This window comes from Sphaerodactylus townsendi, linkage group LG03 (genome assembly GCF_021028975.2).
Source record: "Sphaerodactylus townsendi isolate TG3544 linkage group LG03, MPM_Stown_v2.3, whole genome shotgun sequence".
NCBI lineage: Eukaryota > Metazoa > Chordata > Lepidosauria > Squamata > Sphaerodactylidae > Sphaerodactylus > Sphaerodactylus townsendi.
Window position 1 is genome coordinate 12,318,316 of NC_059427.1, and position 22,666 is coordinate 12,340,981.

The window sequence follows — 22,666 nt, forward strand, 5'->3', positions numbered from 1 at the left end:
GTCAGTGGCCAGGGAGGTCCCATCACCCCTAGGAGGAAGTCTGCCTCTGCTGCTGTAATTGAGAATTTGGGGGCAATTCTCCAGTAAAGCTGAAAGGTCTCTTAGTTTGTTGCAGATTTTGAGAATTATGAACTTTCTGTGAGTCTCCAGGAGAAGGGAAGTCTCAGGGGAGGAGCTGGGTATTTCCTGCTTGGCTAGATTAGAGTTTTGGCTCCTGATGCCATCCATCCCCCACGTCAGTCAGGCTCCACCCCTACTTCACCCGGATGATCCATCTACGTAGGTTGAAAGCCTGAGCCTCTCGGGGTCTGGCACTTTACTCAGCACAGGTCGAAACAGCTTGTGAGCCAAACACCCCTTTTAAAAAATGACGTGAATGTGTTTGTGTGATGTGCTGCGGCCTCACAGCTGTCTCCATGAATTAACTTCCTCCCAAATGTCCGATGGTTAACAGCCTTGCTCAGATCCTGCAAACCGAGGGCTGGGACTCCCTTTTTAGAGACAGTCAATCCATCTCCTGTTGGGCCATCCTCTTTTCCCGCTGCCTTCAACTTTTCCTCGCATTATTGTCTTTTCCGATAACTCTTGACCAAAGAAACATGACCGAGTCATTGTTCCCCTCTCCGTTTTTCAAACTTTAATTTTTATTTTACACGGTTTCTCACAACCATCTAAAAATAATTTTTTTCCCAAAGCGCTTCTTATATAGAAACTTTAAACCCCCCCCCCACCTCTAAAAAAGAACACTGTACAGCCGGCCCCTCCCACCCACCCCGTGCAAAAATCCTGCCCCTCCTTGTAAACGCCTCCTCCACCCAAAACCTCCACCCGTCACCCCACAAGAAGAGACATCATTTCCTGTAAACGTTTTGCGTCTCGGGCTTCTTCTTTGGAGGCTTGAGAATAACAAAGGTGCTGATCAAACGGGAACATTTTTTTTGTTCCCCCCCAAATCAAAGTATTTCCCCCTCCCCGGATCATACTGGCGGTTTGATAGGAACTAGGCAGGCAGCGCAAAGGTATTTTTAACTGTTGTTTGTGCTTGGAATGAAGGAATGAGTCCAAGAAAGTAAAATCCTACTAGGGACACTGGCAGCATTTTGTATCTGTTGATCCCCCCCCCCCCCCCCGTGGTGTCAGGATGACATGAGGTTCTGTCTGGACACTGAGCTGACTGAATTCTGTCTGCTCTCATATTGAGGAAGGGGGGCCTGCGAAGATTGACTCATTTGTCTGTTGATTTGCCTCATAATCCATATTATGGATGTAATGTCTTCTACTACTTTCTTCCAACTCCCTCCTCCTGTGTTGTTTTTAATTTACTCCTCCCCTTTCCTGTTGTTTTCAGGTGTGCTAGTTTTTCTTGGTTTCCTTCTTTAGGGACAACTGGTTTTGGTGTGCAGGAAAGTAAAAGGGATGGTTTTTTGAGGGGGTAGTGTGTGTGTGTGTGTGTGTGTGTGTGTGTGTGGGCAACAGGGGACAAAAAAAAGTGCTTTTCAGGTAATGTGCTCTCAGCTCCCGGTTGTGGCTGCCTTTCTTTATGAATAGTCTTCTGGGAAGAGGAAAAGGAAGAGGAATCTGATTTGTTCAGCGAGGTTTGAGGGTTTGGGAAGGCGAGGTTTGAGGGTTTGGGAAGGCAGACAAATGATGAAATGGAACCAGAGAACCAGGAACCTGTACAGAAGGTGGTCAGCTCATCCCCGACCCTTTGAAGAATGCTAACTGGCCCATGAAGTGCATTATGGGAGAAACGGGACCAGAGGCCCAAGGCCTTGCTGCTAGCTGAGTTTTGGGGGTGGGCGTTGGGGTGGGTACTGGCCGATCTGCATTTACTCCTCCTTCAGTAACCCCAGCCAGGAAAAGTAGTTGCTAACCAGGGCTGTACAGCTATCTCACAACTACATCCAGATCCATCCCCTTAACTCTGCCCAGTCAGCCGTCCTCAATCCTTCTAGATGCTTCGTGCCCCTGATATTCATGGCCGGCAAGTGGCAGAAAAAGAAATCTTAATACAAGGTGCATTTGTAATGGTTGCATTTCATTCCTTTCTTGTGCTCCGTCTTCTCGGGGTGGGGTGGGGGGGAATTGAGGCAAGATGTGAGGTATCTCAGCGGGGAGGGGTAGCCACTAGATCTTCCTACTTGCCTCTTCCACCTCCGTGTTGCCCCCACCCCATGGTCAGTCATTTCTGGCAACCTTGCTTCTGTGCTTACACCCGCCGCAAGGGTTGGAAGCCGCGGGGCCGGAGCTTCATCTCGGTAAAGGGGATGGAGAACTCGAACCCTTTCCAGTTAAACCAGTTGATGCCCTGGGACAGGATCGAGGGAGAGACAAAGACAGGGACGCGGTAAGAGGATTGCATGTGAGTAAAAAGTTGTCTTCTATTGAGTCAGATCTTTGAATCATCCAGCTCAGGTTTCTGATAGGTTGCAGCACTCCAAGGTGGGGAGAGGACTTTTCCGAGGCCTTGTATGTGTGATCCTTAACCTGGGAGCTTCAGCTTGCAAAGCAAGTGCCGCTCAACCCTTGCCTCTCACCGAAGAAGAAGAAGAAGAAGAAGAAGAAGAAGAAGAAGAAGAAGAAGAAGAAGAAGAAGAAGAAGAAGAAGAAGAAGAAGAAGAAGAAGAAGAAGAAGAAGAAGAAGAAGAAGAAGAAGAAGAAGAAGAAGAAGAAGAAGAGGAGGAGGAGGAGGAGGAGGAGGAGGAGGAGTTGGAGTTTGGATTTATATCCCCCCTTTCTCTCCTACAGGAGACTCAAAGGGGCTGACAATCTCCTTGCCCTTCCCCCCTCACAACAAACACCCTGTGAGGTAGGTGGGGCTGAGAGAGCTCCGAGAAGCTGTGACTAGCCCAAGGAGTCCACCCCAGCTTGAAGCGTGTGTGGGAGTGCACAGGCTAATCTGAATTCCCCAGATAAGCCTCCACAGCTCAGGCGGCAGAGCTGGGAATCAAACCCGGTTCCTCCAGATTAGATACACGAGCTCTTAACCTCCTACGCCACTGCTGCTCCATAGGACTACCTCTTTAAAATAGAATGGGAGTAGAGACATAGGGAGGGGGAACCAAGAAGTGATGTATGGTAGTTCTAGGAAATGCTGAAAATTCTACAGTAAAACCATCGTTTCTGGTGATTCCTAGAGCTACCCTATGTCACTTGTGGGTTTTCCCTGGAAGTGACATTGTGGTGCAGATGACACCACAAGAATTTCTTCTGACACTGCTTAGAGCAGCAGTGGGCCAAGAGGGCTGCCAGTGAGAACCTCTTACCATAGTGGGAACATCCCAGACTGAAGACATTTAAGGGTGGAAAAGACAATCATAGCCTTGGCAAATCAGGTCAGCTTGGGTTAAAAAGCCAGCCACTGGCTAATGCAGCCATTCTCAACCAGGGTTCCGTGGTACCCTGGGGTGCCGTGAGCATGTCCCAGGGGTACTGCGGCAACACTACCGCCCCCCCTCATTTTTGTGGTGTCTCCCACCGGCGCCAGCAAGGACATGGAGTTGGCCCATGGGGCAGGGCCTGCCACAAGGTCAGCAGCCACCCCCCCCCCCAGTGCTTCCCTTCACCCTGGGAGGGGAAGGTGGGGGATGTGGCAAGCAGGGGCAATGGGAGGGGAAGGTGGAGGGTGGCGGCAGGGGTACCGTGAGATATGAAGAGTGAGGTCAAGGGTACCCTGACCTCGAAAAGGTTGGGAAACACTGGGCTAACGCCTCATTGACCAAAGCTGCCATTTAAATTACATGCCATCATCCACTTCCTTAGAAGAAAGCCCCAAGGTTGCCATTTTAATGACAAAGTCCTGGCCTGTGTCTCTGTTTCCCATCACCCACCTCCTTAGAGAAAACCCTCTCTACTTATATATGGTGAGTCTGTACTCTCCATACAGCCTGCCTCTTTATTTGATGGATGTGCAAAATATTTGACCTTTATTGAAGAACTGTAGAATGGCTGTTGGAAACATATCCTGCAACATAAATGCACTTTTATCAAAGTTCTGTGTTTACCAGTACAGAGAATATAGGTTTTGATGAAGGCGCCGCTCAAATAAGATTCTTCAATGTTAAAAGAGAATTGGAGGGGGGGAGGGAGGGAGGCGCTAGGACCCCGGCAGAACATTCCTCCCCCAAAAAGGTCTATGAAGATGTGGTGGATTTATTCACACATCTCCTGAATTCTTTTGGTGGAAAGGGTAGAGGGGCAACCAAAAACATTTAGTTCCACTCCCAGAACTCCTTAAGACAGTGGGTAACAACACAACGTTATCTTCTAACTCTTTAGGTGGATGGTGCCCACCTAAAGAGTGAATGGTGCCCCTCGGGGATAGGGCGGTATATTAAATAAAATAAATAAAAATAATAAAAATAATAAATAATATACAGATTATGGGCTTTTACACACTTGTGATCTTCTTCTAATTGAGCACAATTCTCTTTGGGTTTTATTCTCGATTTTTTTTAAAAAAAATTCCCCTTTTCAGAACTCACGGTGCTCTCAGATCTGAGAATGCTGGTGGTTTCCAAATGTTCTCAAAGTGAGACTTTTCAGGGAAAGCAAAGGAAATCAACATGTGTTTCCCTTTCTTTGGTTTTTTCCCACTCCTTCTGGCTTTCCCTGCCCTCACAAGAGTGGTTCCTTCTGCACAGATAGAACAAGGAAGTGGGGGATAGGCCAAATGGCAGATCAGCTGTGGACACTTTGCAGTAGTTTTTTTCTGTATAAGCAAAAAACTGCGACAAAATCCCGCTGTGAAGAACACAGCCATGAGTTAAACACTGCACGCACTGATGGCCATTGACTTTGTGCTCTCAAAAGGGGCGGTGCCAGTGAAAATGGGGGAGTCTGTGTTTTCCCCATCATGATATCCCGCGTTATATCCCTCTGCTGTGATTCCTGCCTGTTATTCAACTGTGAAGAGCGCTCCAAAGTCTTTCTACTGAAGAAGACTGGCCGGCTTTTCTCCCCTTTCCCCCCCCTCCCTTATTTTGCGGGTACCTGGTGGTCGCGGTTGTTTGCGTAGAGCCCGTTGAGGTTGGCATAATGGCAGTTGTGGTACCACCACGCCCCACGGTACGACACGGCACACGGAATAATGACCCGGTTGGGGTCCCGGTCGCGGGTGGAGAAGACGCTACCCGAGTGGTAGGTGAAAGCGTCACCTGTGGAAGCGAAAACCAGGGCGTGAAAAACCGAACTGTTCTCCCCTAGTACTTTTTGAAACCGCAACCCAAACCCATCGGTTTCCACAATCTCGCCCCAAAATGCTGCAAAGCTATATTTGCCCATGGCTGGAGTGAACACTGAAACCTAATTCAGCCCAGCTACTTGTGGTGTTTAAAGACTTAAGTCTCATGATTATTTACTTCATTTATTCTCCACCTTAACTTCTCAGCGGGAATCTACAAATGGCCTATATCAGGGGTGTCCTATGTCATTCCCCTCCATTGTACCCTGATGTAGTATGGGGCACAACATTCAGCAGAGGGGTACCTTTGAATTGTGAGACCAGTTAGTACCTATCAAGGCAACGAGGTAGCTTTACATTGGTCTATTTCTGGCCCCTCACCAACCACCAGTCTCTCATTTAGAACATAAGAACATAAGAACAAGCCAGCTGGATCAGACCAGAGTCCATCTAGTCCAGCTCTCTGCTACTCGCAGTGGCCTTTGGGAGCTCACATGCAGGATGTGAAAGCAATGGCCTTCTGCGGCTGTTGCTCCCGAGCACCTGGACTGTTATGGCTGCGAACTCTTCAACAGGTCTTCAGAAATTGCAGTGTGGTGGGACGTTCCTGAGGTGGGACAGCTGGCAGGGCCGAAGACTTCTGACAGGGCCTAATGGCACTGACCTCTTGCCCACATGCCTGCCTTGCGACCTATCTGCGTGCCCCTCCCCCTATCTTCTTGGTTCTCTTTGCCACATCCACCTCCCTGCATCACTGGGAAAGGACTTGTGGATGTGCAGAGTGGTGGTGTTTTTTGCCAGTGACTGCAATGGCACTGCCCAGCCGCACACTGCCTGGTGCCATGGTAAATAGTGCAGGGGGGGGGGGGGAGGGCTCATGGAAGAAGCAGGAAACTGAGGGAGGAATATGGGTGCTTGGTGGTGGCCAGAGGAGTGGAGAGCCCCCCCCCCCCCCGCAAGACTCTCTGCCTGACACCCTCCAAAACCTGGAATAGGCCCTGCAGGAGGTGATAAGGTTGTGCTCCACACTATTCCAAGTTTAACTTTCTGATCAGTAAAGCAGACCTCTATTCAAGGAACAAGAGAAGGGCAGGTCTATCACTGCCTTGCTCACCGGCTGTGCCACTGTAGCTGCCCAGGTGCAGGCGGTAATAGTCGGTCGGGGAGTCCACGCGGAAACCGTCGTAGAGGGCGTAGACGGACTCATTCCCAGCACGGAGGTCCACACGCAGTTCGTAGTCCCTTGATGTGGTCATCTCATGCAGAGCGTCATTCCCTGGGAGCAAGGAAAATTAGGCTGAGTCCTACTGTTTAGTCGTCTTCTTTGCTCCTCCTGCAAGGGATTCTGGGGAAGCTTCACTTGGGCTTAAATATGGTTCGGAGGAGAGGGAAATGGAAACTTCCTGGAAATGAAGAGCTAATATGGAATTAGGGGGGACCACCAGTCTTGAGTTTAGTCCTATGAACCAGGTCTGACCTTGGATGGTTACACACTAGATATTTTGTCTAGAATTAGTGATGTGGCTGCACCGTTATTAAAGTTTCTGTCAAACTGTTACGATCCAGTGTTTCCCATGTTGTCTTCTCATCTTTTTCACAGTGTTTTTTTTTTGGTTTTCAACAATATCACAGTTTCAGCCTAACCAGTGGGGGCTGGCACAGCCCTTTCAGTGCACCTGGATATAACTTAGAAGAAGAAGAAGGAGGAGGAGGAGGAGGAGGAGGAGGAGGAGGAGTTTGGATTTATATCCCCCCTTTCTCTCCTGCAGGAGACTCAAAGGGGCTGACAATCTCCTTGCCCTTCCCCCCTCACAACAAACACCCTGTGAGGTAGGCGGGGCTGAGAGAGCTCCGAGAAGCTGTGACTAGCCCAAGGTCACCCAGCTGGCGTGTGTGGGAGTGGACAGGCTAATCTGAATCCCCCAGATAAGCCTCCACAGGTCAGGCGGCAGAGCTGGGAATCAAACCCGGTTCCTCCAGATCAGAGTGCACCTGCTCTTAGCCACTGCTCTTAGCCACTTTGCCACTGCTGCTCCTCACACAAGTGTAGTTATTGTTTTCTTGGCCTGGCAGTGACTTCTCAGGGTCTCAGGCACAGACAGGCCTTTCCTAGCACTTCTACTTCAGACCCTTAAACTGGAGATTCCGGCATCTAAATCTAGGACCAGATGCATGCACCACTGGTAGTTTCTCGGGCATCTCTCATAATTTGCTCTGTGTAACAATCTAATCCTTTCCAGTCCCTTACACAGAGATTCATACCTGATTAATAGAAATCGGGGTAGGGCATTGTCAGGATAGGGTGGAATATAAATTGAATACATTTTTTAAAAACCCATAGAACAGGAAGGTACCCCAGAGGTCATCTAGTCCAACCCCCTGTACAATGCAGGAAATTCATAACTACCTCCACCACTCCACCAGTGACCCCTGCTCTATGCCTAGAGGAAGGCAAAAAAACCTCTAGGGAAATTCCTTCCTGACTCCAAAGAGGTGATCAACGTTACCCTGGGCATACAAGAAACAGCCACAAGAACTGAGCACTGGTTCTTGCCTTCCAGCCCTCTCCAATCTACCTAAATTCACAGTCAGTCATAAGAGCATAAGAACATAAGAACTAGCCTGGTGGATCAGACCAGAGTCCATCTAGTCCAGCACTCTGCTACTCGCAGTGGCCCACCAGGTGCCTTTGGGAGCTCACGTGCAGGATGTGAAAGCAATGGCCTGCTGCTGCTGCTGCTCCTGAGCACCTGGTCTGCTAAGGCATTTGCAATCTCAGATCAAGGAGCCATGGAATCAGATGGCCATCTAACCACTGCTTGAAACCCCCACTACCTCCTGAGAAACCCCGTACTAAGGTACTGCTCCACCACTGCGAGTAGCAGAGAGCTGGACTAGATGGACTTTGGTCTGATCCAGCTGGCTTGTTCTTATGTTCTTATGTTCACTTATCAGGAAGTTTCACCTAAAGTTTAATCAAAAAAGTCTTTTGATTTAATTTCAACTCGTTGGTTCTGGTCTGACCTTCTGGGCCAACAGAAAACAGCTCTGCACCATCCTCTATAGGACAGGCCTTCAAATACTTGACGATGGCGATCACATCATCTCTTAGTCGTCTCCTCTCCAGGTTACGCATATCTGGCTCCTTCAGCCTTTCCTGACAGGACTTGGTTTCCAGACCCCTCCCCATATTTGTTGTCTCCTCTGAACATGTTCCAGCTTGTCAGTATCCTTCATGATGACCGGCCACTCTCTGCACCAGCTCCTCCCTTTTCCACCCTCCCCTTCTAAATCGTTCCTGATAAATATGGTTTCCTCTTCATTGCACCCGAGGAAGCAAGTTCTGATACATACAACTAATGCTGGGATAAATGTAGTGACTTTTTAAAGCGCCCCTGGACTTCTGATTTATCTTGCTCTGCCACTGAAGCACAGTCACCTCTCAGCTGTGCTTCCTGATCTGCAAAAGGGTTATAAAGGTGAAGGTGTATCAGACTGGAGGATGCCACTACTGTCCGTACCTAGCCAAAATTCATCGGAGCGGTTGCCAAAGCCAGTGGCATAATCCTGCCAGTCACGCCAAAAATCTGTCTTGCCGTTCATCCGACGCTGGAAGACCTGAAGAGGAGGAAAAAATGAAACCACGTATGAGTGAACTGAAGTCTGCACGAGCAAGCAACATTGGGGACATCAGTCTGTGTGTGTGAATAAATTCCTTATCAACATGACCCAAAAGCCAGTGCCAAGTCTAGAACATAAGAACTAGCCTGCTGGATCAGACCAGAGTCCATCTAGTCCAGCACTCTGCTACTCGCAGTGGCCCACCAGGTGCCTTTGGGAGCTCACGTGCAGGATGTGAAAGCAATGGCCTTCTGCTGCTGCTGGTGCTCCCGAGCACCTGGTCTGCTAAGGCATTTGCAATCTGAGATCAAGGAGGATCAAGATTGGTAGCCATAAATCGACTTCTCCTTCATAAATCTGTCCAAGCCCTTTTTAAAGCTATCCAGGTTAGTGGCCATCACCACCTCCTGTGGCAGCATATTCCAACCACCAATCACACGTTGCGTGAAGAAGTGTTTCCTTTTATTAGTCCTAATTCTTCCCCCCAGCATTTTCAATGAATGCCCCCTGGTTCTAGTATTGTGAGAAAGAGAGAAAAAAGTCTGGCTAGATTTGGAGGCCTAGAAGAAGATTTAAACATGTTTGTTTCACATGATTTATCCCGTTTCTTCTAGAGACAGGGATGTGCAAAATGCACTGATACCCAGTTGGGAGTGATACCAATTGGGGCCCCTCCCTCAGTGCTGATCAGCTGGTTGGTGGGAGCCCTTAACAGCAGCAAACTGAGCCCTAGGACTCTTTTGTTGGTGATGTGTTGGTAGCATATCTGGTGCTCACCAGCAGTGATGTCATCATGCTGCCCACAACGCATGGGTGTTCTGGTATTTGGTAAAAACTCTATGGCAATAACAGTTTCTACCATGGAGATTGTGCCCAAATACCAGAACATCCCCATGTGATGACATCACAATGTGATGACATCACTTCTGGTGCATACCAAAAGTGAAATGGAAGCATCACTGGCATCAGAGCCCTAAGCTTCAGTTTGCTGCCAGTAAATCCCCCTCCTCGCTTTCTCCATCGTTCACCATTTGCCAGGGGGTACCTAGCAACCCTACCCCGACTCTTGGAATTGTCTTGTCCCCTGGGTTTTTAGCAAGCATAACCCATGCATCTCCAGCCCTGAGGACTAAAAACATACATCTTTAGCAACGGAAGCATATATTCTCAAGATGTTACTTCAACTATATACAGGGAACAGGAACGTGGAGCCAGAACAGCTCCACGGCCATAGCCCTGCCAATGCCCAGACCAGTGATTTCCAACCAGGGTTCTGTGGTACCCTGGGGTACCCTGTGCACGTCCCAGGGGTACCATGAGAATGCTACCGCCTGCCCCCCCCCGGAATCAAATGGATTTTGAAGGGGGGGAAAGCCTCATAGGCTCCCTTTAAACAACATTGAAAAACAGCATTGTTTTATTGCCTAAATTCGGTGTGGATTGGGGGGGGGGTAGATTTAAAGGGAGCTCTCCCTTTAAATCCCCCCAATCCATGCCGAATTTAGGCAAACAAACAACGCGGCTGTCAACACTGCTTTCCCTCCCCTCCCCTCCCCCTGCTTGCCACTCCCCCCACCTACAAGCCAAAAACAGAAAAAAAACCCTTAAAAATGCAAAAAAAAAATCAAATGAACCTCAAGGGTACCCTGAGATATGAAGAGCGAGGGTTGAAAAGGTTGGGAAACACTGGCCCAGACAAACACATTTCTGAGGATGTGGAGCATGACGAAGGGGGAAAATTATATGAGGCCTTGAATGCAACTTGTGAAAACTGGTTAAAAATTATCCTCTGCCCAGTGGATTCCATATATTGCTATAAGTTTGAGTTGAGTTGATTATTAGGCTTATCGGTTGTTGGGCTGTTTTTGACCTTTGTTGATTGGGGGCTTTATCGAGATCTCCTGGGTTGAGGGGAGGCTTCTTTAGAAGCGGCTGCACCACAACCTGTTTCCCATTGGCTCTCTGGATCAGGATTTGATTAGTGCAGAATGCTACTTTGTTATCTATATATATAAAAATCTAACTGTCTTTGATGGGCTCCCTCAGAAGCTGCTGTACGGATCGCCCCCAAATTTTCACAGGACGTCCCTCCCTGTTGCGGGCAGGTACTCGGACCTTCAAATCACCGAAAGTCCATACCTAAGCCAGGTAAAACGTCTTTTTCCTGGCGCACCAGGCCATGAAGCTGGCTGTGTTTAACTGCGGGACCGTCTTACCCCATATGTCCCGAATCGGTCTCTGCGTTCGGCAGAGGCCAATCTACTGGTGATCCCTGGCCCCTCCATGATACGGCTGGCCTCTACCCGGGCCAGAGCCTTTACAGCTCTGGCCCCTGCCTGGTGGAACGCTCTTCCTCCAGCTGTCCGGGCCCTGCGGGACCTCGCTGAGTTCCGCAGGGCTTGTAAGACTGAGCTGTTCCACCGGGCTTTTGGGGAGACTAGCCGTTGATAGGGGCCCCCTCCCTCCCTCCCTTCTCGTCTTCTCTGTCATCATGAAGATCTTACCACCCCTTCTGGGATTCTTTGGGGGAATTGATAGCAGGCGCCATCTTGTGTTAATTAATTGATGCTGCATTTTAAATGGGGTTAGGTTTATTTTTATTATTAGAGCCATCTTAACTTATATTTATATTGTATTTAATTTGATTGTGCTCTTTTTACACTGTTCACCGCCCTGAGCCCTCCGGGGGAGGGCGGTTTATAAACCTAATAAATAATAATAAATAATAATAATAATAACTTTCACTCTCTGTGCCTCACCGACTGCTACCACACAACACACATCCAGCTCATCCTCACAACTCACTCTGCCCTTCCTCACATCCAACCACCACTTACCCACTTCCTCACCCATATTCGCCACAGCTCTCTTTTACTAAAAGCGAGCTGCAGTTTGCCTTTTTCTTCTAAGAAAATCCACGGGGTGGGGGGCGAACCAACACTACTGGCTCCGCTTCTTTTGCACATGGCCCTTTAAGAACCCAGGGAGCTGGCCTCGATCCGAGCGCCTCACCACCCTGCCTCTGCTGCCTGACTGGGATAGCCTCCTTGCCCCAGTTCTGCCTTACCCAAGCCAGGACTGCGCATGTCAACCAGCCTCATGGACAGCGGAATTCGCACTTTGGACAGTTCTGTTGTGGAATGGGAAGGGTTACCTTATACTAAAAAAACAAGACAGCACCATATAACGATGTGCATTGAAAAGGGAAAGAGGGATTCCATTTGACCACCCCGAAAGGCTATGCTGGGGATCATTGGACCTGCATGGACATCTGTGTGGGTTGCTGACTGTGATGAGGACAATTGCCACAGCAACGCGTGGCCGGGCCCGCTAGTTTGTTATAATGTCCAAACCTGTAAACCAATAAGGTGAATAAAGTAAAATAAATAAACAAATATCCCATCCCTCCTTATGGTCCAGACATCCCCTTTGCACTTACCAGCCAACCTCCACCATCGGTCTCCATGTCGCAGTATGCCTGTATAGCCCGGTCACGGTTGCCCCCCAGATAAATGGTTGTTTCTCGAGATCGCCCTGGTCCATTCCAACTCTCCTCACCGCAATCCCGAGGGAAAGGATATGTCAGGTGCCCTGCCGAGGAAAGATCACAGATTAAAATAGAACCTCATAAGAACATAAGAACTAGCCTGCTGGATCAGACCAGAGTCCATCTAGTCCAGCACTCTGCTACTCGCAGTGGCCCACCAGATGCCTTTGGGAGCTCACATGCAGACTGTGAAAGCAATGGCCTTCTGCTGCTGCTGCTTCTGAGCACCTGGTCTGCTAAGGCATTTGCAATCTCAGATCAAGGAAGATCAAGATTGGTAGCCATAGATCGACTTCTCCTCCATAAATCTGTCCAAGCCCTTTTTAAAGCTATCGAGGTTAGTGGCCATCACCACCTCCTGTGGCAGCATATTCCAAACACCAATCACACGTTGTGTGAAGAAGTGTTTCCTTTTATTAGTCCTAATTCTTCCCCCCTGTAGTCAGAGGTGGTATTCTAGATGCTGGGGCCAAAGAACAGGCTGTGGATATAATTACCCGTATTTTATTATATTATCTATGTCATTTTTCTGAAGGCACATGGAGGGTTTCCAGATAAATCAAGTATCAAAACAAAGGAAGCTGCGCTCAATATACATTAATAAAATTAAAACAAGTAAATATTTATTTACTATTTTTATCCCATTTTATCCTATTTTTATCAAGGAGTTTCGGGCAGCATTTTTGGTGTTCTCTCCCCAGAGCCATATGGAGGGGAAATGGCACCCGGGGACAAAACCTCCTCCTGGTGCCTCCCTGTGGGCCGTGGAGCTCCCCCGTGGGTTGCGAAGCCCTCCTACCGGTCACGGAGCCCCACCCCTGCGTCTAAAAGAGGCTAAAAAAGAGGCCGGCCGGCAAGCAAATGAGCGGGGGGGGGGGGCTCACCTTGCGTAGTTCCTGAGTTCTCTGGCTGTGGCGGCAGCAGCACGAGCGGAGGGCGTACGTGCACTGAACTTCCATGACTCGCCGGTCACGTGGGGGAGGCAATTTTGCGCCCCCCCACGTGACCAGAAGGCATGCGCCTGGGGACATTGGGTACCCCATGTCACCCGGCAGATACGCCTCTGTCTCTCCCCCCTCCCCTCCCCCCAATTTTATCTTCACAACTCTCCTATGAGGAAGGCTAAGTTGACAGGAAGGGGAAGGAATAATGTGTGATTGGTCTAAAGCAGGGATCTGCAACCTGTGATTCTCCAGATGTTCATGGGCTGATGGGATTTGTAGTCCATGAACATCTGGAGAGCCGCAGGTTGCAGACCACTGAGGGTACTCAGAGAACTTCATATCAAGAGGAGCTGGTCTCCACATTGTTTTTCCAGCCCTCTAACTACTCTTTAAAATGGTCTGTATTTTGTTTCTTGGTCATGAGCTTCCCTGGGATATTTGGGTGTCTGTAATTGAAAATGGAAAAGTGGATCCAATGGTCCAGTTGAGCAAGGCAGTTCTTATACAGTAGAAGACTATGTTTTAGTAACATCAAGGATAGACTACAACACTATGTTATACAGGGAGCTGCCTTTGAAGACTATATACCTCAAGTGGCTCAGAACATGACAATGCAGGTGGTTCACATGGACTCCCTGTAAAGTGTAAATTCCTTAAAGAGCTCAAAGGTCTTTGCGGCTTCCAGTTTGTTCCCAGGTGGAATTAAAAGTGCAAGTGTAACCCATGCCATTTTAGTATTTTTTTTGGTTTTGTTGGATCTTAGGGCCCAGGGGATAAAAGCTCACTGAGCATGTGCAGTTGGTAAGCTTGCTTACTTATTACCAACTGCAAGAGCCCCACCCTCCTCAGTTGATCTGGCTTGCAGCAGGAGAAGGAAGGCCTACAGCTTAATTGAGGGAATGACTTATTTTTTTACAGGCCCAAATTGAGGGAAGACCTGCAGCAGCTACATCAGATGCAGAAGGCCAGATGAGAGAAAGAAGACCTGCTTTATTAATAGTTTGGACTTTATTGCTATCTTTCATTACTGGACACTGTTAGTGGTGGCAACTGTTTTGAGTGCTTTTTCTTAAAACAGCACTGAAGATTTTGTACAATTGAGTTGTGCTGCATATATATTCTCGCTATATATTCACTATTATTTATCCTTAAATGATAGAAAATTGGGTTAAGATTAAAAGGTTGTTAATTTGTTCAAGCAATTTCATATTGGTTTGTTAAGCCACAGGGTGCTGTCATATATTATTTCCTACGTCTCCAATGGAGATTGATGTGGCCAATAAGTAGGTTACACAAGCACTGAGACAAAAACCTCCTGAGTATCTAGGAGACCATTTTTTAAAACTGGGCCCTCCAGCCATCCCTTTTAATATCTGTTTAACCCAAAGCAAATACCAGGAGATGCTGTCGACCTCCATGCTGTGAAATATTTCAATGCCCATCTCTGCATATTAAGCCTTGAGTACAAGGATAGGCCCCTGACCCGGATGGCCCAGGTTAGATTGTTCTCATTAAATCTCAGAAGCTAAGCAGGGTCAGATTTGGTTAAGACTTGGAGGCAAGGCCATCAAGGAAGCCCAGGTTGCTACGCAGAGGGGGGCAGTGCCAATCCCCCTCTGTTTCTGTCTTGCCTTAAAAAACCCATGGGGGTCACCCTATGTCAACTTGACGACACTTTCCACCAAAGGGACAGGACATCTCCCCCCCTCAGTTGCCAACTCCAAACATGAGGTTAAATGGAGGGTGAGGGGAAGGAGAGAAAGAACTGAGAACTAATAAATCACGAAAATGGCTTGGAAATGACACCGCGTAAGATTCTCTGGAGTGATGTGATTTTAGGCCTTGAAATGACTCACTGAAATTTCTGTTTTGAAAAACAAGCCTTTGAAGATCCCCCCCCCCCCCAAGAGTTAAGAACCATCCCTCAATCAATTCTAGCAACAGCTAAGCAATAACAGCACTGGTGGATCAGGAAAGGAAAATTCCATTCTTTCACTTTTGTATCTTTACTGCTCTGACTTTTATACTTTTGCTGAGAAATACAATGCTCTCTCTGTTACTAAGAGTGAGAAATAACTGGGATAAATCCCACCGATTCAGACCTGGAAGGTTAGAAATTTCAGACGGAGTCAATTCAAGGGGAAGAAGTGTATACTCTAGAAAAAAATCAATACATAATATTTTAAAAGAGACCTAAATTTGTCTCTTCGAAAGGAAACAGTGAAATAGATTAGTTGATGGTTGTTTCGTTTTTCAGTTTATATATAGGTCATTATTTGACCAATATATTATTATTATTATTATTATTATTATTATTATTATTATTATTATTATTATTATTATTATTATTATTATTATTATTATTATTATTATTATTATTTATTCAATTTGGTAAACCGCCCTACCCCCAAAGGGCTCAGGGCGGTGCACAACAAACAACAATACAATAAAACAAATCGAATAACCCTAGTTAAAATACAAAGCCTTAAAACTATAAAACTACGGCAGCAGTAGTAGCCTTCAATAAATAATTTGATTAATAATAGAAGATGTCTGGCACCCAACCACAGTGATCAAACCCTGGGAAGGGAGGGGATTGGCAGATGGTCCAATAGATAGCCAGTGTGCAGGACAACACAAGGGGCGGGCTCAGCGGCCGGCCCCCTCAAAAGCCCGGTGGAACAGCACCGTTTTGCAGGCCCTGCGGAACTCTCCAAGGTCCCGCAGGGCCCTAACTGCTGGAGGAAGGGCATTCCACCAGGCAGGGGCCAGGGCAGTAAACGCCCTGGCCCGTGTGGAGGCCAGCCGCATCATGGAGGGGCCGGGGACCACCAGTAGATTCGCCTCCGCAGAGCATAGATTGATGAATGTTATGTTATGCAGACAAAAACTGAATATGTTGGATATACAAGTGTTGTAACAAGTTATTGTTAATTGTAAAATGTTTTAAAATTTAATAAAATTTTCTATTAAAACAAAAAGGGAAAGGAAAATTCCACTTGGGGACAGTAAACAGTGGTTTGGGTGAAGAAAGAGGAAGCCCTCTGAGGGGGAAGGCAGGAGTACTTGGGGAGGGTTTCTACCTGGGAGGCTGTTTCTGCTTCCCCCCTTTGGCTCCCCAACAGGAGGAGGGGCTGTGGCTCAGCAGCAGAGCCTCCGCCTGGCATGCAAAAGACCACAGGTTCAGTCCCCGGCATCTCCAGTTAAAAGAGCCAAAGAGCAGGTGATGTGGAAGCCCTTGGCCAGAGCGTCTGGAGAGCGGCTGCCAGTCTGAGTAGGCAATACTGACCTCGATGATCTGATTCAGTATATGGCAGGTTCATACGTTCAACAGACACAGCCTCCAAACTGAAAGCATCTATCATGGCAGGGCAGGCAGTACACTTGGCTTTTTCCCCTGACCATTGAGGGTTTTCTGGGTCATGCAGCCGTGGTGTGGTAGTTTTCTCTCCTAATGTTTCATGGCATCTATGACTGGCCTCTTCAGAAGACGACATCGTTGGTCGAAAACGCCGGTTGGCGCGCAAAGCGTTTTGCTCCGTGCTCTGTATTTCTGCGCTCAAATTGGAACCGTCGCGCTTGTGTTCTTCTCTCCGTGATCACTTTGCTGACTCCTAATTGGATACACCTGGCTTGTGGGATGCACCTGGCATTCTCAAACGGTGTTGATTGCTAGAGACTTTAAAAAGAATCTCTATCGATGAACTATGGACAGGTTACTAATGCTACTGCTACTGCTTTATCATATTTATTGTTTTAATTGGGATTATTCGATTTTTAATTGTATTGTATTATGTTTGATTGGTGTGTGAACCGCCCTGAGCCCTTTGGGGGTAGGACGGTCTATTAAATTGAACGAACGAATGAATGAATGAATGAATGAATGAATGAATAAATAAATAAATAAATAAAAATATCTGCTTATTTCTCTCATGTATGAATATTTTTGAACTCTTATAAGGTGCCAGTGTATGTTGTAAGTGTAGATCATATCTTTGGAAATGGTTTACTTAATTTGAATACACTTTATGTGACTTTATGTCAGTGGTGGGATCCAAACATTTTAGTAACAGGTTCCCATGGTGGTGGGATTCAAATTGTGGTGTAGCGCCAATGGGGCTGGGCGGGGCACGACAGGGGCGTGGCCGGGCATTCTGGGGGCGGAGCATTCCTGAGCGGGGCTGTGGCAAGGATGCAGCCGCTGCGCCGGTCCTTGGGCGGGAAACAAAGGCATGCAGGCTGCCACGCACGCCGGTGCACCTCCCGCTAGACTGCTTCAAGTTCTGCGCGCTACTGCTGAGAGGAGGGGCGTAACTAAGGCAAAAATCAGGTGGCAAAATCCCCAATTAGTAACCCCCTCTCGGCACACACAAATGATTAGTAACCTACTCTCGGGAACCTGTGAGAACCTGCTGGATCCCACCTCTGCTTTATGTGTGCCTTGATATGCTATTTGTCCCTGTGCATTGCGGCTTTTTTTGCCTTGGCTGGGCTTTTCGTTCCTTCCCATCTTCAGAGGCTTGTCATGGTGAGATGTGGCACAGTGTGTGCGTCTCTCTGTGGCACATACTCCGTGCCACCCAGAGAGAAACACAACGTACCATGTGTGTGTGAGATGTGGCACAGTGTGTGTGCTTCTCTCTGTGGCACACATCTTACTGTGACATGCCTCCGAAGATGCCAGCCATGGATGTGGAAGAAACGTTAGGAGCAAACACTACCGGATTGCGGCTGCACAGCCAGAAAACCCACAACAGTCAGTTGATTCCGGTCATGAAAGCCTTTAAGAAAACATTGCCCTTTCCCCCCTCAAGCAGCTGGCTGGTGTATCAGCTCTAATGTTTGTTTGGAGCTTTGTTTTCTAAACCTTCAAAACATTTTTCACCTTTTATTTAAACATTAAAAGACAAACAGATCCATTACGGCGGACGCTTTCCTGGAGCCGAGCCTACTTCATCTAATGCATGAACTGTGACCTCAGTTGGCTGATGCGGATATTCAAGGGAATACAGCAAAATACACTGGGCCAAATGGCCATGTCACAAACTACAACTCTTGCATTTGATGGCCTTTTCACGCCCCCACTGTTTACAAGGGTTTTCTTGCCTACACCCACTTGTGTGTATATGTATATCAGCCAACCGAGAATCACATTTCATGCATCAGATAGCGTGGGCTCTAATCCACAAGTTTCTGCCCCAGTAAATATTTTTCTGGGGAGGGGGGGAACAAGCTTTTGTTTGGTTGGTTTTGCTGAAACATATGAAAATAGCGTAACCCTCTGGTATTTAGACTTTGAAAGTAGAAGGGGAAGCGCCTTTCCTGAATAACCTAACAGCTAGCCAATCAACGTTGTGAACAGGCAGGTTGAATAGGGAGGGTGCTGTCTGACTGACAGAAGCACTAGCCTATCAGTGCTGTGTACAGGAAAGTCTGGCAATTGGATAGGGAACTGCTTCATGACTGCCGCAGGGCTGACTAGTCACATGCTGTACAAATATATCCAGTGCTTTCAACCAGAGGGCCAAGCTCCTGGCCAATCCAATCATCAGAAAAGGCCTGTACGTGTGTCAAAGGTTAAGTAAGTGTGCTTCCCAGTGGACTTGCCCTGAAATCCTGTCCACATTCTAGTCCAGTGATGGCGAACCTTTTTGAGACCAAGTGCCCAAACGGCAACCCAAAACCCACTTATTTATCTCAAAGTGCCAACCCGGCAATTTAATCTGAATACTGAGGTTTTAGTTTAGAAAAAAATGGTAGGCTCCGAGGCGTGCGTTACTCAAGAGTAAGCTTGGTGGTAGTCGGTGGCTTTGCTTTGAAGCAACCATGCAACTCTTCGAACGGGTGAATCACGACCATAGGAGGGTTTACTCAGAAGCAAGCCCCATTGCCAGTAACCGAGCTTATTCCCAGGTAAAGGATCGTGCTTTAGTTTTTTGCATGAAAATCAGTGGGGTTTAACAGCGCTTAACAGGGTTACCTATACTGCTTCCCCAAAACTAGGTCTTAGGTTTAATGCTAATAATCGAGCCCAGCGGCCCAGGCCAGCCTAGATGTGGGGGGGGGGGGCAATTTCCCCCCCACATGATGAACTCTGTTTGTGCGTGCCCACAGAGAGGGCTCTGAGTGCCACCTCTGGCACCCGTGCCATAGGTTCGCCATCACTGTTCTAGTCTGTCCACATTCCACCTATGATGGAACTGCATTTGCAAACATTTTCCAGAAACGGTGTGCTAAGTCACACTGACAATGTTAAGTCTGTCTTCATTCTTTGTTGGGACCCAACCGGCAGAAGCGTCGCTGGGCCAAACTGCGCCTGGTGAGCATTCTATATTTTTTGCACACACACCCCTTGCCCCTCCCCGCGGCGCCCACCCCTTCCCACACTTAACTTCACTCCTTTCCTTTTTCTAGAACTTTTTCAGGCTGCAAAAGGCCTGTTCACAGTAAAAACGGCCTGATGGGAACCATACTTCCCAGGAGACCTTGTGAGCCACAAGGTCTCCTGGGAACTGTAGTTCCTCAGGCCGTTTTTACTGCAAACAGGCCTTTTGCAGCCTGAAAAAGTTCAAGAAAAAGGAAAGGAACTAAGGCACAGGTGGGATCCAGCAGGTTCTCACAAGTTCCCGAGAGTAGGTTACTAATTATTTGTGTGTGCCAAGAGGGGTTACTAATTGGTGATTTTGCCACGTTATTTTTGCCTTAGTTACGCCCCTCCTCTCAGCAGTAGCGCGCAGAACTTGAAGCAGTCTAGCAGGAGGTGCATCGGTGTGCGTGGCAGCTTGAGCCTGCGTGCATTTGTTTCCCGCCCAAGGACTGATGCAGCAGCTGCGTCCTTGCCGCAGCCCCACCCCGAAATGCCTCACCCCGGAATGCCTGGCCACGCCCCCATCGTGCCCCGCTCAGCCCCATTGGCGCTACGCCACAGTTTGAATCCCACCACCATGGGAACCTGTTACTAAAATTTTTGGATCCCACCACTGAACTAAGGTAAGTGTGGGAAGCGGGGTGGGGGGTGCTACGGGGGGGAAAGGAGGAGGGGCCTGGGGGCGATTTTCTGCACCCTCAGGCATGCGCCCAGTACACGGCGCACCCCCCTGTCCCCTTGTTGCTCCGCCACTGCCAACCGGCACAAAAAGCATTTGTGGCTTCTGAGTTTGCCACCTCAGGTACATGCCGGAAGTGACATCACCACATTGCTAGTGACACAGGCCTAGGCTTTCTATTGCAGCGAGTTAGTCTCCCTGCTGGTCATCTGATGCAGTGGAGGGAGGGTCCAGTGCAAGGGATCCCCTCAGCTGGGGCTTGGCATCTCTATAAGCGAGACAGTGCTGGGCCCAGCTGAGCCCTGTGCGGAATGAGAGAGGTGGTGCCTGGCCTGCTCAAACCCTGTCCGAGGGAGGCATCTTTTCTGGCACAAGGAAACAATGAACACTCTGCCTTGGAAGATGTTAATGCTGGTAGTGATCTACACCTGCCTCTGGAACTAATCAGAATTTAGAGAACCCTTGAAGAAGAGAGTGAGAGAGAGAATATTAAAAAAAAATCATTGCAGTCGCCTTTAAGTTAACAAAACTGGAGCTGCAATCCAGCAGAAGAGTTATCTGTGTGCCCAGAGGATGTGGAAGACCTCGGTCTCAATGTCCTGCGGTTGTCCATGGTGAGAGGCAGCAGTGGTGTAGGAGGTTAAGAGCTTGTGTATTTAATCTGGAGGAACCGGGTTTGATTCCCAGCTCTGCCGCCTGAGCTGTGGAGGCTAATCTGGGGAATTCAGATTAGCCTGTGCACTCCCACACACGCCAGCTGGGTGATCTTGGGCTAGTCACAGCTTCTTGGAGCTCTCTCAGCCCCACCCACCTCACAGGGTGTTTGTTGTGAGGGGGGAAGGGCAAGGAGATTGTAAGCCCCTTTGAGTCTCCTGCAGGAGAGAAAGGGGGGATATAAATCCAAAACTCTTCTTGTGGGCACTGTGATGCTCCTGCTGCCTTTGCTGGACATGATGGCTATGTCTGAATGCAGATCAGAAAGTGCCTCCTCATATACATGGATCTTTTCCAGAAAACTTGGTGTGCATCATATTTGTGTGTCTCACTGCCAGAAATAGAAAGTCAAAGCTTTGTGAACATTGGTTGTGGTGGGTTTTCTGGGCTGTGTGGCCGCGGTCTTATTCCTAATGTTTCGCCTGCATCTGTGGCTGGCCCTGTGTAACAGACTTCCCTCTGCGATACACCTCTGAAGATGCCAGCCACAGATGCAGGCAAAACGTTAGGAACAAGATGCACCAGACCAGGGCCACACAGCCCGGAAAACCCACCACAACCAGTTGAATCCGGCCATGAAAGCCTTCGACAATATATTGTCGAAGGCTTTCACAGTCGGAATCACTGGGGTGCTATCCCACTGAAGCAAGTTATCAGATCCTCTGAAGATGCCAACCACAGATGCAGGCGAAACGCCAGGAGAGAATGCTGCTAGAACACGGCCATACAGCCCGGAAACTACACAGCACCCCTTCGACAATACTTTGTGAACATTCCTTGCTGGATCAAAAATAGGCTCCACGAGCGGATCCAATCTGTTGGGTCTCAAGAGTGCCGTGCAACAAACACGCAAGGCTTCCTCTGCTTCCACAAAACCCAGAGCTGCATCCCCCAGCTTTTAATAACACGGCTCTAACAGATGCGGTTGAACTCACCCATGAGCCTCTCGTGTGCCGTTTGCAGTGGGATGGCTCGCTGCTGTTAACGCAGAATTGAAAATGAGGAATTTGTCGCACAAATGAGCCTTCTGAACCAGTGCCAGTTTCACAAGCTGGCTGAGTCCGTGTGTATGAAGACGCCCTCAGGCTTCGCAGCTTTGTGAAAACCCAGAAAACCTGTAAGTTTCTTACCAGTGGTGAAAGAGGTCGAGGTGGGGGCTGTCGGCATGCCTCTCCTCAGTGCCTGGACTTGAACCTGGTACCGACTAGAAGGAAACAAATCCTGGAGTTCGTAGGAGGTGACAGAAGCATCCACGGTGATCTCCTGCGTAGAGGCAAACAAGGGAGAACGCAAATCAAACCAACAATGATCTTTAAAAACAAATGTATATATGTGTGTACATATGCGCCAGCAAATTGCAACGGACTTGCGGTGACCAAAGTAAGGGGCTTTTAAGGTAAGGTGACCAAATGGTCACCTTTGTAAACCGGGACAGACGGACCAACGAGCGTGCGCGTGCGCATGTGCACACAGCCGCAGGAACGCACTGCCTTCTGGGGAGCGCCCCAGAAGGCCGTGCTCCTGCGGCCGTGTGCGCGGGAGGCTGCCGCACTGCCTTGCACCCCAGAAGGCAGTGCGGCAGCCTTCCAAAAATCAGGACACTTGAAAAAAC

General features: G+C 48.4%; 2 protein-coding genes across 2 annotated transcripts in view; one reads left to right on the forward strand and one right to left on the reverse strand.

The window, feature by feature from the left end:
• Positions 1 to 22,666, forward strand: part of LOC125428885 (zinc finger protein 271-like) — a 1,035,007-nt gene that overhangs the window by 511,042 nt on the left and 501,299 nt on the right. The gene's annotated exons all lie outside the window — the stretch shown is intronic.
• The window catches only part of TNXB (tenascin XB), a 109,298-nt gene continuing 87,751 nt past the window's right edge, over positions 1,120 to 22,666 (reverse strand). The window contains exons 29-34 of the mRNA XM_048488722.1: positions 22,185 to 22,317; positions 12,243 to 12,394; positions 8,704 to 8,800; positions 6,297 to 6,458; positions 4,993 to 5,156; positions 1,120 to 2,308 (exon numbers count right to left, since the gene is read on the reverse strand). Coding sequence (XP_048344679.1) covers positions 2,210 to 2,308; positions 4,993 to 5,156; positions 6,297 to 6,458; positions 8,704 to 8,800; positions 12,243 to 12,394; positions 22,185 to 22,317 — 807 coding nt within the window. The 3' untranslated portion in view covers positions 1,120 to 2,209. The remainder of the gene's footprint in view (positions 2,309 to 4,992; positions 5,157 to 6,296; positions 6,459 to 8,703; positions 8,801 to 12,242; positions 12,395 to 22,184; positions 22,318 to 22,666) is intronic.